Source organism: Pagrus pagrus (genome assembly GCF_965226575.1).
Source record: "Pagrus pagrus genome assembly, contig: HAP1_SCAFFOLD_55, whole genome shotgun sequence".
NCBI classification, from domain to species: Eukaryota; Metazoa; Chordata; class Actinopteri; order Spariformes; family Sparidae; genus Pagrus; species Pagrus pagrus.
The window spans coordinates 191728-206378 of NW_028175408.1; the positions used below are offsets into that span (position 1 = coordinate 191728).

At 41.1% G+C, this 14651-nt stretch overlaps 1 protein-coding gene across 2 annotated transcripts; it reads left to right on the forward strand.

Moving 5' to 3' along the window:
* The first annotated feature begins 8765 nt into the window (after positions 1 to 8765).
* Positions 8766 to 14612, forward strand: LOC311253860 (uncharacterized protein). 2 transcript variants are annotated; one of them, XR_014621981.1, is made up of 8 exons: positions 8766 to 8874; positions 9743 to 9954; positions 10317 to 10990; positions 11968 to 12224; positions 12330 to 12421; positions 12515 to 12625; positions 13431 to 13707; positions 13957 to 14612. XR_014621981.1 is itself a non-coding variant. In XM_084384331.1 (8 exons), the coding sequence occupies exons 2-8, from the start codon at positions 9925 to 9927 to the stop codon at positions 14191 to 14193; spliced, it is 1467 nt and encodes a 488-aa protein (XP_084240457.1). In that variant the 5' UTR covers positions 8766 to 8874; positions 9743 to 9924; the 3' UTR covers positions 14194 to 14612. The 2 variants fall into 2 exon arrangements, 1 of the variants encoding a protein (XP_084240457.1); XM_084384331.1 differs by having other exon boundaries at positions 12179 to 12224.
* The last annotated feature ends 39 nt before the right edge of the window (positions 14613 to 14651 follow it).

Below are 14651 nucleotides of genomic sequence, written 5' to 3' on the forward strand. Positions count from 1 at the left end.
TGAAGACAACTTTGTTGTCACTGATCACTGCCCAACTTTGTGCTTCACGCCACGTCACGTCACATGTTTACGCCTCATTAAATCCAGGGCTTGACTGTTTTCAGTGTTTTCCGCCAATAGAGGGGGCTCTCCTGCAAGTGGAGCTTTCCCTGGTCAAAGTTAAGTAGGTCAAAGTGCAAATGTTTACATAGTCATAAAATAAAATATTTTGTGTCTTTAAAAAATACAAGTCAAATGTTCAAAAAACCTTGTTATTTACTTTATGAGTGTAGTTTTAGGAGACTGAGTTAATTGATAGGCTATTTATTTACAAATATAGCCACAGATGAAGACAAAATCAATCTTGTATGGAAAAAAGCATAAAAAATTGCAATAATCGAAGAATCGTGGCCAATAATCGAATCGAAGCTCCCATAATCGAAATCGAAACGAATCGTGAGGTACCCTTGTTGGAACACCCCTAAATATTAAGTGATGTGACGACAAATCAGAGCGATTTAGAAAAAGGCTTTTACAGAAAGCATCGTTGTCACAATTGGGAGCATAAATGTTAGCCAAAACCACCCGGGTGTTGTGGAATCTTGCCAGCAACTATGATAAATCTGCCTATTAGGGTCAGAGATGGTAATGGAACGCACAAAGGGAACAGATTTATGTAACAAGATGGCTGCACCCCGAGATTTGCCTTGAAATGAGAAATGATAAGTCTGACCTACCCATCCCCTCTTCAATTTAGAATGGTCCGAGTCTCTGAGGTGGGTCTCTTGCAAAAAAATTACAACGGCACCAAGATGGTAAAGATGGTGCAGTATCTTACTTAGTTTTATAGGATTATTGAGCCCTTTACAGTTGAAACTAGTGAATCTAATGGCACACTCACTGGCTGAAGTTGCATTAGATGGGGTCATAGCCAGCTAACAGGAGTATTATGTAAGAGATATTATGATGATCTGAGGCAAAGCTGGAAGTGAAAACTTGACTGATGTAAGACAAGAAGAAACAAAACAAAAAGAGACAGAAACAGAAAAAGAATAAACCTTTCCGTACCTTTCCCCTCCCACCCGTCCCTCCACCCACATGGACTTTAGCAGAAGCATCCCCCCAATCCGTCACACCTCTTGAAGAGAGCCTATAATAAACAACTGAAGAACTACAACTAATTAGGCATTGGAACTGTAACATGGGGTAAAGTCAATGAAATTACACTGTAATAAATGTACTTATAACCAAGCCAGGTAACTAAAGCTGACTAATAAATCAATACATTAAACAATCCTATTGAACAATAATACGAACATTAAGCAATAAAGAACACTTGCAGCATCTCACAATCAATTGTGTCATAACAGTAAGGCACCTATAGTGCTACAGTTTTTGCCTGAGGTATTCCTGCATTCAAGTGGTCACTAGGGCTGGGCGATATATCGATATGAAAAATATATCGATATATTTTTAAATGTGATATGGAATTAGACCATATCGCATATATCGATATAGTTCAAATTTGCGCTGTGATCCTTGCTCCAGGCAAGCTGCTGACCCGGAGCTCTCTGCACTGCTCCCCCCGCCCCTCCTTTTTCACCACAGAGGGGGGAGGGGCAGGAACACACACTCCGGCACTCTTCAACAAACATGGAGGAAGCAACAATGTCTGCGGAGCACACACATCCCTAAACTTGTGTATGAAAGACACGTAGACTTGTAGTTCATCAGACTTGTGTTTTTAAAGACTGGACATTTGACAGGACTATAGACGGTAAGGGGAGACGATTAGCCCGGGTCAACTTCCTTAGCCGCTGTCGGACACCGCCTTTCTTTCCCCTCTTCCTCCTCCTCGTCTCACTCCAAGTGTTTGTAGAGGTGCGCATAAAGTCATTGTTGCAGTTAAAAACATATTCGTCACTGGAAGGGGAAAAGTCCACAGTTAGATCCACTGGGAGACCATGGGATTGAAATCCGAAAAGGATGTCACGACTGTATTGAATCCTACTTGTGTGAGGAGGATTGACAACCAGTCCCAGTGTGAGATTCAGCGTGGCCGTCAGGAAAAGTAAAAATACTATCTACCATCTTCGACTCAAGCGCTACAAAACTATCTGAAAAGTGCGCCTAAGAGCGTTAAAGACAGGATGCCACTGGTTTGGAAGTTAGTAAACACTGTTGAGTTAATAAACAACTAAAAACACACACGCCAACGCCTTCTGCCGGTGGCCACAAGAGCAGCGCCCAATATATATACACTCACCGGCTACTTTATTAGGTACACCTGTCCAACTGCTCGTTAATGCAAATTTCTAATCAGCCAATCACATGGCAGCAACTCAATGCATTTAGGCATGTAGACATGGTCAAGACGATCTGCTGCAGTTCAAACCGAGCATCAGAATGGGGAAGAAAGGTGATTTAAGTGACTTTGAACGTGGCATGGTTGTTGGTGCCAGACGGGCTGGTCTGAGTATTTCAGAAACTGCTGATCTACTGGGATTTTCACGCACAACCATCTCTAGGGTTTACAGAGAATGGTCCGAAAAAGAGAAAATATCCAGTGAGCGGCAGTTCTGTGGGCGCAAATGCCTTGTTGATGCCAGAGGTCAGAGGAGAATGGCCAGACTGGTTCGAGCTGATAGAAAGGCAACAGTAACTCAAATAACCACTCGTTACAACCGAGGTATGCAGAAGAGCATCTCTGAACGCACAACACGTCGAACCTTGAGGCGGATGGGCTACAGCAGCAGAAGACCACACCGGGTGCCACTCCTGTCAGCTAAGAACAGGAAACTGAGGCTACAATTCGCACAGACTCACCAAAATTGGACAATAGAAGATTGGAAAAACGTTGCCTGGTCTGATGAGTCTCGATTTCTGCTGCGACATTCGGATGGTAGGGTCAGAATTTGGCGTCAACAACATGAGAGCATGGATCCATCCTGCCTTGTATCAACGGTTCAGGCTGGTGGTGGTGGTGTAATGGTGTGGGGGATATTTTCTTGGCACACTTTGGCCCATTAGTACCAATTGAGCATCGTGTCAACGCCACAGCCTGAGTATTGTTGCTGACCATGTCCATCCCTTTATGACCACAGTGTACCCATCTTCTGATGGCTACTTCCAGCAGGATAACGCGCCATGTCATAAAGCGCGAATCATCTCAGACTGGTTTTTTGAACATGACAATGAGTTCACTGTACTCAAATGGCCTCCACAGTCACTAGATCTCAATCCAATAGAGCACCTTTGGGATGTGGTGGAACGGGAGAGTCGCATCATGGATGTGCAGCCGACAAATCTGCAGCAACTGCGTGATGCTATCATGTCAATATGGACCAAACTCTCTGAGGAATGTTTCCAGTACCTTGTTGAATCTATGCCACGTAGGATTAAAGCAGTTCTGAAGGCCCGGTACTAGCAAGGTGTACCTAATAAAGTGGCCGGTGAGTTTAAATGCTGCCCTTACTAGTGTTTGTCATATTTTGTTCTTTTGTAATGTTCGTTATTTGCATCTGTGGATTTGTTAGAGAGAAGAAAATCTGTAATTTGATTTTAATAAGCCTTTTATAGTTGTCAAACTAAAAAAATTTTGATATTGTACTTTACTCATATAAATATATTTATTTCAGAAAAAGATTGGCCTGTTTTATTTTATAGGCTATTTTCATTTAAGATATTTTTTTATTTAAATGTGCACCTTACGGAGCTTTGATTTCAAAAAAGGTACTCCTGTTGTTATACAGTATGTTTACATTTTATTGGTATTTGAACAGCTGAGCATTTATTCATGAACCAGGTGAAGAAACCCGTTTATTATTTTTTCATTTGATTTTGCAACTGTTTACTGAAATAGCCGGTTTCAATGAAACTACTTGTGACATGTCATATTTGGCTTTGACTGAACATTTGCTCTCACTTTGCGGAAAAAATATCGGGATATATATTGTATATCGATATTCAGCCTAAATATATCGGGATATGACTTTTGGTCCACATCGCCCAGCCCTAGTGGTCACCATGAGCCTTGTTGAAGAAAATCAAGACTGGCAGGAGTAAACAAGAAAAATAAATAAATAAAAAAATTGGTGTCATATCAGAACTGTAGTTCACTGAACACATTAAGAAAACATGACATCCAGGATGAATGGCAAGTGTAGTCCTCAGGACCAGTAACAGTAGCAGCCCAATAGCAAGTTAACATGCTAAATAGTGTCAGGAGTGCTGTGATGTAAAGCGTAGAGTGCGATGGGCCCGGTCCAGCATAGGTTTGTTATCAAGACCAAGTATGTCTTGTAGGAGCTGGGCAGCAAACTCGGTAGGACGAGGACCTTCTGTGCCCTCAGGCAGGCCAACTAAGCGAACATTATTCCATCTTGAAAGACCCTCCAGGTCCTCGCATTTCTTTGACAGGGAGTCAACAGTGGCGGTTGGCTTGCTAACGTTAGCTCGGAGGTCGGATAGCTCCATGTCGTGAGCATTGTCTGAGCGCTCGAGGTCCGTGATCGATTCGCCATATAAAGCAAGTCTGTTCTTAAAGGGCTCCAAAGCCGCCACGATCTCTCTTAACTGCTGCCGAGATGGTGGTATCAAACTTACTGAGGATGTCCGAGCGCATTTCGTCCATCATCTCCCTCATGTTCGGCAACAGGGTGATGTGGCCGGGTGAGCCATCTCTCCCCTGGTCACTGCATGGCGCTGTGCCAGCCTGTGCAGGTTAATGTGGGGCAGTGCTGCGGGTGATTAAAACCAGGTGTGTTGGTCGCCGCTCTCCCGATCTGCTTCTGCTGTGCGGTGAGTCTGGCGTGTTGGTCGGCGTGCATGTCCGTGTCTCCCCGTCGTGTTATTAAGGTAGGTACCCTTTATTATCTGCTGTTTCATCGCAAATTTATTTGGCTCTGGGGCTTCATCCTCCCGCTGCAGTGCTGGGAGCGACAGTGAGCCGGCGGGCGCGAGCAGGTTGGGTGCAGTAGAGCTCAGAGGTATGCTGCTCGTATTTGTCTGCTGCTGCAGTTTTTCACTTATTGCCCTAGTTGTGACACATTCTCTTTTGCTGTGCAGCGAGGCTGCCGTAACCAGCGGTCCCCCGTTCTCCTAGTTCTGCATCTATCCATTTGGCGTCCTGGTGCGTTCCAGTCATCGGCCACCATGATAAGGGTTGCTGCTGTCCTGGCTCGGCTCCAGGTGGACTGAGATGTGTCATACTGTCTCAGGTCACTGTATGTGGTTACAGCCTCAGGCCCAGTTTGAAGGCGTCACGCCATTATTGTACCCACACCACGAAATCCAGTCCGAGTCCAGCAGAGTTGGCTCACCTGTCTTCTCTTGATTTAACACATTATTTTCCTTTATTAATTTAAATATCAAAGATTGTTTTGTGGATTTAATTTAGGTTGCACTTAGTTTATTATTTGTTTGCTAATAGTTTAGATTGTCTTTATTGCATTAAGCTGATTTTGGGTTAAAATATTATTTTCTTTCTTTGTTTAATATTTGATCCAAACCTAAGTTGGTTTATATTGTGGTGTTAATTTTCTTAAATTCCTTAGTTATAAACTGAATTTGTTATTTCCTTTTTTTTTGTGATATATAAAATATTTCTATTTTGTTCTGATATTTTCTTTGGGTTTCTTTGGTATTAATTAATTGATTAATTGTGTATTTGGTTTCCTTTTCTTGCTTTTTAAACCGTAGATTCCCCCAGAGGTCCCCACACTGTGCCTTGTGTTAATTTTGTGTTTTTCTTGTTTTACAACAGGTGCTGAGGCCCAAGCGAGTGGCAGTCCTCCCCTGGTGGTGGTGTTTGACACAGTCTTTTGGTTGCAGTGCACTGTTGGTTTATAGTTTGGATTTTGTCCCTTTTTGAGTTCCCTGCCGCCATGGTGAGCCCCAGCTCACCATTGTTTCTTTTGCCAGTGTGGTGGCTCTATCTGCATATTCCCCCTTGGGTCAGCTAAGCCTGCAACCCTCCTTTAGTCATTTTAAGCCATTTTGTTAAAGTATATTTCTTTGAAACCACGTCCTCTGGCCCTCGTGATTGTACAAACCTGTGTTGGCTAGGGCTGCAACGATTAGTCGACGTAATCGATTATGTCAACAATAAAAATTTGTCGACGCAAAACTTTTGCGTTATACCGATGCCTAGAGTCTTATGCCGTTCCTCGGAGAGGTGGCCAAAGTTATGCCGATTGCTGCTCAGCGGCTTATACCGATGCCTAGCCTTATGCCGTTCCTCGGAGAGGTGGCCAAATTTATGTCGATTGCTGCTCAGCGGCTTATACCGATGCCTAGAGCCTTATGCCGTTCCTCGTAGAGGTGGCCAAATTTATGTCGATTGCTGCTCAGTGGCTTATACCGATCCCCAGACTCTTATACCGTTCCTAGGAGTGGTGTGCCGCTGTTGTGCCGCTGTTATGCCGCTGATATTCCGCCGACACATGACGGTGTGTGCTGCTAGAGAGCGTTATGCTTCTGAGAGACTGCTGGATGGGTACCGTCCCCTGATGGATATGCAAATGTAGTGCCGCTGGGCTGGTTTTACGACAAGTGCTGCCATAAATGTATACATTGTTGTAGTCTTTTTTAACAATGCTAACTTAACACATTGCCGTAAATAAAGGAACGTAGGCTATGTGTTTCTTTTGGATGTTATGTTGGTGGGATGTAGGCATATAGACAGTAATTACACGTGGGATTCTTGCAATATGATAGCAAAGTAATATGTCTAAATTTGGGCCAATACACTACTTAAAGCTAATGAAAGCGATAGCCTTAGCTAACATGGCTACTGTAAGCCCAGCCACCGTAGCCAGTCTGACTAATCGATAGCAGAAACTTTGAGCCAACCAACTAAACAATACTTCCTGACAGGCTTCCTTTACTAGGAGAACACAACAATACATTACTTCGTATAAAAAATTCAGTCTGAATCATTGTATCAAACAACTGTTGGAAATTAATGTATTGGGGTATTTTCTATGATCCACCTTCAGATAGTCTGAAATGACAATCCACATATGTATTGTTTACACCACATATTACTGTTAATTCAAACATTTGCTTGAGAGTGAAGATTCAGTTAGATAGACATACTAGTACATTACTAGTATATGAAATGTGTTTCTATGAGTATTTTAGGCTAATTGGACAGGGTAAATACATAACAAACATTAGAGGGTGTAGTCATTTTTTATTGTCAAAAACTCTCCATAACACAAACAGATAACCATTGTTGAACAGGTCAGGAACGATTAGTTGCTGGAGGGTGAATGGTTCAGCAGAGAGACCTGGTGAAAGTAGGAGGAGGAAGATGAGAGAAATGAGAGAGAGTGAGGGGGACAGAAAAAAACAGAGCTTGCAGAAAAGCTTGAAGAAAATTTACAAAAAAGTCTAGTTCGTTGCTTTCTTCTTGGCAGAACACAAATGAACCATTAGTACTACACTAGGGATGAGAGATTCATTAAGCCTGACAATGACACACTGAAAGGATAATGGTAACAGGTGTGAGGCATATTAAAAACAGTGACTTCAAACTACAAAAATATAGTCTAGAAATGGTTGTTTTGGTGTTAGAGGGTTATTGACACTGTGACTGATCTAACTATTAATCACAGTCATGGCCTGTGGGAAGTTTTGGGCCAATGAAAACCCTCATATGTGGACAAACAAAAATTCTGCTGCAGGCACAGGTTTGGAGAGGTGACCATGACCACTGGGCTGAACAGCGTGCATGCTATAGATAATGTGTGAAACATCAACCGCTAAAAAGGCAACTCATACTGAGTAGCGTTTGAGAAGAATGCTTAGTATTTTTACTTAAGTATGATTTTTTTTGCAGTTGGCTGCAGACTGCAGTTGGCCTCACAAAACAATGCCCGGTCCCCCACTGACACTGACACTGAAAATGACTCTTACCTCTTGCTTGACCCCCACTGACACCATATCTCTTTCACTTTGTTATCACTTATGGTTCTGTCTGTCTCGTTATCATGTTGTCTATTTATTGTTTATTGTTTGGCACACATAGCTTCGAGACCAAAACAAATTCCTTGTATGTGAAAACCTACTTGGCAATAAACTTCTTTCTCATTCTGATTCTGATTTTAAGACCAGAAGTTGAAATTGAGTTTTAGTTTTAATATTTTAGTAATGTAACTGTATTCATACTTTAACACAGATTTTCAGTACTCTTTCTACCACTGGGTTCCTCGTACAGAGCTCACAGCGCTTACCAGAGGGGAGGAGTTTGAACAGGTTGTGTCCAGTTGTGCACAAATGTTTCCTACCCGTTTTAATCGCCTGGTTCCTCTGTCGGAGCGCAGGTATGGCTACAGAACCCTGGGTGAGGTGGCTCACTGTAGTACCCACGACTCTCTCCTCTGCTATGGAGCCAGAACGGTGACTTTAAAATTTGGCATCCAAAAAAAAAATTGGCATTGAAAACAAAACCAGTACTGAAAAAGGAAACATTGGCATTGAAACATTTGTATTGAAAACAGTTGTATTGGCATTGAAACAAGTATTGGCACTGAAAAAGGAAACTAATTAAAATAATTAAAATCTGAAAATCTTATTATTTTATTTTATTGGGATTTTTTGTATTTTTCAATGACAATCTTGAGATTTTTTCTTCATGTCACTTTTTTTTCAGTGACAGATTTTTTTACAATGTCAGTATTTTTTCAGTGTCACTGATTTTCAGTTTCAACTTTCTGTCACTGTTTTGGCGTCGAGAGGGAGGGGTCTGAGGGGAGGGGCAAGTAGAGCGTGGTTTGCATATAATTTGCATATCGGCATCCTGAAGAAGTGCGCAACCCGCCATCAGCCCGAAGCCTCTGGCATGGTGGCATTGCTAAAATGTCCAGTCCACCGGGAACTTCCAAACCGCAAGTAAGTCTGTTTTTTTTCTCTGCTATTTACATGTTTATTCACATGCAACCTGGCCTGTTTGGTTAGCTTTTAACGGCCGTTATGTTGTTTTTGTAGAGGTCCGCTGGAACATGTAAGTTTCTAACATTAGCCGTGTTGGCTAACTTAACCTGTGGTTAATGCAGGATCAAAAATAAACACCCGCCAAGCGCCGAACACGGCTAAAAGTCGGTTTTGGCAGAAAAATAAATTAATGTCATGTGTCACCGGCCTGGCGGTAAATACTTGTTGCTGCCAAGTAATAATACATCACAACAGCGGCTAACAGTAACATAGCCTGGGACGTTAACATTGACATGATAAACAGCAGGGCTTCGGCTGTGTAGTTAAGCTACTGACATCCCCAGCACACGCACACACACACCATACAGAGTCTCATCTTTGAGCCGCTAGCTCAGCTTCAACGCAGGTATGCCACAATAACTCTTACAAGGGCCGCGAATTTGCTTCTGGTGACGATAAAAATGTTCCAGCGGACTCTGTTTCCAGCGCGGTCATGGAGAGTCTGAGCAGCTAACTTACTGAGCTGTGACTACCAGCTCTGCTTTTCTCAGTTTACCTGCCACTGACAGATGAGCCAGAAAGTTAAATGTGGACCCTGAGTAAATGGTAGCTAATGTTAAGTCTCCAGCCCTGTGATGTTTTGCCGTTGTGTTTTTCACAAAGACCCTGGCCGAGTGAAAGTTAACTTTAAACGGCTGTTGTGCTGGTTTGGCAGCGGTCCACTGAAACCAATGCTAAGTTATTAGGTGTTGGCTAGCTAATCTGTGGTTAATGATAGTTAGCGTTAATTCTCCAGCCCTGTGATGTCTCTTTTCTTTTTCTTTAGGAGTTAGAGGCCAGTGTTATTGCTGCTGCACAAGGCCTCATAAACGTGCTAACGCAAAATATTCAGCAGCATCACACCCCAGCACAGCAGAATCCAGTGCAGTCACATGAGCAACAGAATCGACAAGCACAAACCCGGAATATTACTTCAGTTCAAGGGAGGTGTTGTTGAAGTTGAGAGAGATGGCAGATTCGCGACCCCAACAGATGACGGTAAGTTAATCAAAATATGTTTACCTATTAACTTTTATATATTTGGCTTTTTGCGCTGACGATCCAAGGAAATGACAAGTTTCTTTAAATAACATCTTTTGTTATTTCATGAATTGCACTGAGTTCTGCTTAGCTAATTTGAAATCAAAATTAAAGTTTTGCATTTGCTCATATGTGGAAAGGGGGGTTTCTAACATTAAATTATTTGATTTAAACGTAATTAATATTTAATTAAATGTGCGCCAATTCAACATTTCTATAGCTGTATGGCAGATCTAAGGTAGAGTAGCTTGTCATGGCAACTTGAGCTCTGATAAATGTGTCATCACATTAGTGTTTTTTTTTTTTTATATTAATTACAGGAACCTTCGATTGTGAGGCAGTTCATGGAGAGAATGCTGAGAAGGCTTCAGGAAGTTCTGCGACGTCAGCCTGTGGATTTGGATTATTTGCACTTTGTTTTAAGTCATGAAGTGGGACTTCTACGCTCTTTTGCCAATGTAGTAGAGCTGCCTCAAGATGTTGTTCGTGCTTTATCTGACTTATTAAGACTTCTTCGTTTACAAGAGGAGAGTTATCCAGCTGCCACCTATGTAGAGGTTCTGGGGGGTGGTAGGGGACAGCCAAAACTTGCAATTTCTAAAGAATGTCTCCAAAACCTTATCGACATGCAGTTGTCCATCCCCTGTGTAGCTAAGCTCCTGGGTGTCTGCAAAAGGACAGTATATCGGCGGATGCGTGAGTATGGACTATCAGTTACGGGATCATACAGCAATATCACAGATATGGAGCTGGACAATCTTGTGCGCTCAGTTAAATTGAGGATGCCGCACATAGGCTATAGAATGATGAAGGGCGAACTGCAAGCGATGGGACACCGAGTCAGATGGGAGCAGGTTTCAGCATCCATGCACAGGGTGGATTCTGCAGGGATCTTGGAGAGAATGGCACGTTTAGGCTGTGTTGCTAGAAGAACATATTCTGTCAAGGGTCCCCACTCACTGGTCCACGTGGACACAAACCACAAACTTATCAGGTGTGTGTGTGTGTTTGTTATGTTTTACAAGAATATTGTTATAATATGTTCATATATTTATATGTATAAATGTTGAAATTGTTTGCAGAGGGAGTCTTGCTTGAGCTTTTACAAATAAGTTCTATTCATGTTTGAAGGATGCTGGTAGATTTTGTATGCTATTACAACATAGGCTATAGATTGCTGGAGCTGTATTACAACAAAACAAACTTTTGTAATACAGTTTATTAATTAAGCTGCACATACAGTTAGTTTGTGCCCCCATTCTATAAAATTTCAACATGTGAATGGGTAGCTATTTAATGATTGTTGCTTAGTGACTCTTAGTCCATTCCACACTGTGTGGATCAGCATGCATGCTGTAAATTAAGAACATTCCTGAAGAAGCCTTGATCATTTTAGCATGGTTCTTTAAGGTTCTTTAATTCAGCGTTAGGCAGTAAATGCAGTAGTTTACCATAAAAAAACAGGATGAGGATGTCATACAGTCAGGAAAAAGTCTACTGTGCCACACATAATGAAACATGGTTATGTGTACAACATTGGTTTAACTGTTACATGAAATAAAGGAGGGAAAAAACAGTCATTTACACACTGAGGCTAGTTTCATTTCATCATATTATAGGGGGATGTCCCGTCTAAAGTGCAGCTTTTACAAATAATTGGACTTCACTCTATGAGACCATCTCAAGAACATCATCTTGAATACTGACAGTTTTTCTTTAAGGTCTTTGCAGTTGTCTCCAGTGAATGTGTAGTCCTCTTTGGACAGTGTGAAATTAATTAATTAAGAAATTATTTAATAAAGTGATGGTAGATGTCTTGTATACCCCCCTAGTAAACCATCCATTTAATATTGTGGAAAATATACCGGAGGATGCTGCCCATCTTTGCTGATTAAACCTTTTTGAATACCCTAATTTTTTTTATTGTAATTTGGTTAAAGCAGAATCATGAAGATAACTTTTTTTTGACAGTATAACTGCACAGTGAGAAAAGAAACATGCAATTCTGTAGGGAAAAGATTCTAAATGTTACATGGGTTCATGGTAAGTTAACATGAAACTTGAAAACCTGGGAAATACCTTGTATGAAAATCTGAATTGACCCACTTAATGATTTGTGTATGTAGAGCTATTATAATTTTAAGAGTTGATACACTTTCTGATAATTTATTTTTCCTTTCAGATATGGTATTGTTATCTTCGCTGGAATTGATGGTTATTCACGAAAGGTAAACATTTGACACTTTTTCAAAAAGCAATGCGGCTGAGCCTAGTATTACCATATTCTATTTAGTGTGGCACATTCACGCAAGTATTTTGTCACTATACTCTAGATAATGTACCTGGGTTCTGCGAATAATAACAAGGCATCAACAGCACTTGGCTTCTTCATGAGCTCAGTTGAAAAGTTTGGCTTTCCATTAAGGTAAGAAAACAGCAAGAGCATGATTGTCTTTTTGTCAAAATTCATTGACTGAAAACATTTGACTTTATCTCTGTTTCTTATGTCATAATTTAGAGTTAGAGGAGACCAAGGGGTTGAAAATGTCGGCATTGCTCAATGCATGTTCACTATTCGTGGCTGTGGCAGAGCAAGCTACATATCTGGGAAAAGTGTGCATAATCAAAGGTAAATATCAAAGTTGTGTTTCTTTTAAGTAACCCTAACCCAATGATTTGTTTTTTGATGCCTAAAGCATTAAAGAATTGCATTGCAAAGACCGTAACACCAACATCTCTGTCCTAGTAAATTTGGATAATCCACAGACTCGCTGTAAACAGTCTTCACCAAAAATGATTTATGTAAAAATGATTTCTGTCATAGAAATTCTTGGGAGCAAGTCAATTCTTATTGACGGCCAGCCGGGGAGACTTGCAACAGTAATACAGAGTGAACACTGCAGTACCAAACCAAATCTGAAGGATACATCCTCACAGGAAGCATTTATCCTTCGTAGGCCTACAGAGATGCACTGTGTCCAAATTAGGTTATTGTTCACCACTTTATACATGCGTGAAGAGTCTTGGATTTTTGTTCAAATCAAGACACCATGCTTACCTAAGTTAACTTAAGTCAGTGTTTCCCACATATAGACTTTACTTGGGCGGGCCACCCAGGTATATGGATGGCCAGCCCGGGTATATTTGGCAACCCATTCAACGTTTTGCAGAGAAAAATAGAGAAGCAATCTATTATGTTACAATACATGCAACACTTTCTACAGAGAGTCTATCTGTAATGAAACAAAATATAGATGATCTCAACCTTGGGTTACCTAGGAAATGGATAGCAGTGCATCCATATCAAGACAGTTGCGTCAGTCAGTTCACCAAGCAGGCAGAGAGGAGAAACCAAGTCTGAGCTACATTTTGAGTGTCCCTGGCTGTGATTCTAATATTAATACGGTGCACTTTTTGTATTTTTGTTCCTTAAGAGTGGAGCGCTTATGGCGTGACGTGTGGATGGCAGTAACAAGGGTATATTATGAGCTACTTCATGGTCTTGAAGAGGAGTGCCTGCTTGATCCCTCCAACAGCCTGCAGTTATTCTGTGCCCAGTACATATTTGTACCACGCCTCCAAATGGACCTAGACACTTTTACAGCTGGGTGGGATAACCATCCTCTGCGTACGGAACAAAACCTGACTCCCAATCAACTTTGGACCATTGGATTTCTCCAGTATCCTGTGGCTGCTCCAGAGAATCTAGAGGTAGACCTCAAAAATGTTGAATCCAAGCTATGTTTAATCAGGTTTACCCATTGTCTCATATTTTAAGATCTGAAACAATTGTGACAAATAATGCAAAAATAGATCAAATCAGAAGTCAAAAAATGTTTTAACGACAATGTATATTCAGTATTTTCGTACTCTCAACAAATTAAAATGAATTCTTTGAAGATCAAATGTGTGAAGTATACAAAAGGCAAGTGTTATAACAAAATTACTTGCCATTTATAGGATTTGCAAGATCACTTGTTGGACTTCAACCCTGACAGTTTGAGAGAAGATGCTCCTGCTGCTGCTGCTGCTGCTGGTGGAGTAGTTCTACCACCCATCCAGTGCCCTCTGGGGCCACAGGCTATGGCTGGACTGAGGGCAGCCATCAATCCTATCACTCCCTCCCAGGACAATGGAAGAGACATTTACAAGGCTGCGCTTGACTATGTAACATTTCACTCAAACTTTGCAGGATAACATGCAGTCTGCAATATAGAATAGATGTTCAACAGTTTCTGTGATTTCAAAAAAATTGTTTCTGATTCTTAGACAAATGAAATTGTAATTGCTTGCATGAATAGGTATTTGTGCAGAACTATTGTGGAGATTGTTTAGGATATATAGGTTTTACTATGCAGTATATAAACAACTCAGTCTGTCATGGTAAAAAGAGATCCAGTTTTATTCTGCTGTTACTTGTTTTAAACAACCAAATGTAACCTCCCACAATTTTATTGGCCAAACTTTTAAATCTAGTGTATGCAGATATTTTAAACTGGCGTCTTAAATACCATTAGACAGTTATCTCGCACTGCATTACACATCTACCAAACTCAGTATGTCATGTTTGATATCTTGGTAATGAAGAATTTAAAATAAAGCTATGTGAATTTGAACACTTTCATGCTGTATAATGTGCATCTGTATTGTGTTGG

Bases quoted from the DNA above. Each gene is read 5' to 3' on its own strand.
- LOC311253860 (XM_084384331.1), top strand. From the start codon at position 9,925: ATGGCAGATTCGCGACCCCAACAGATGACG. The intron at 12,225-12,329 runs GTAAACATTTGA...ACTATACTCTAG, and splicing joins TTGATGGTTATTCACGAAAG to ATAATGTACCTGGGTTCTGC. The intron at 13,708-13,956 runs GTAGACCTCAAA...TGCCATTTATAG, and splicing joins CTGCTCCAGAGAATCTAGAG to GATTTGCAAGATCACTTGTT.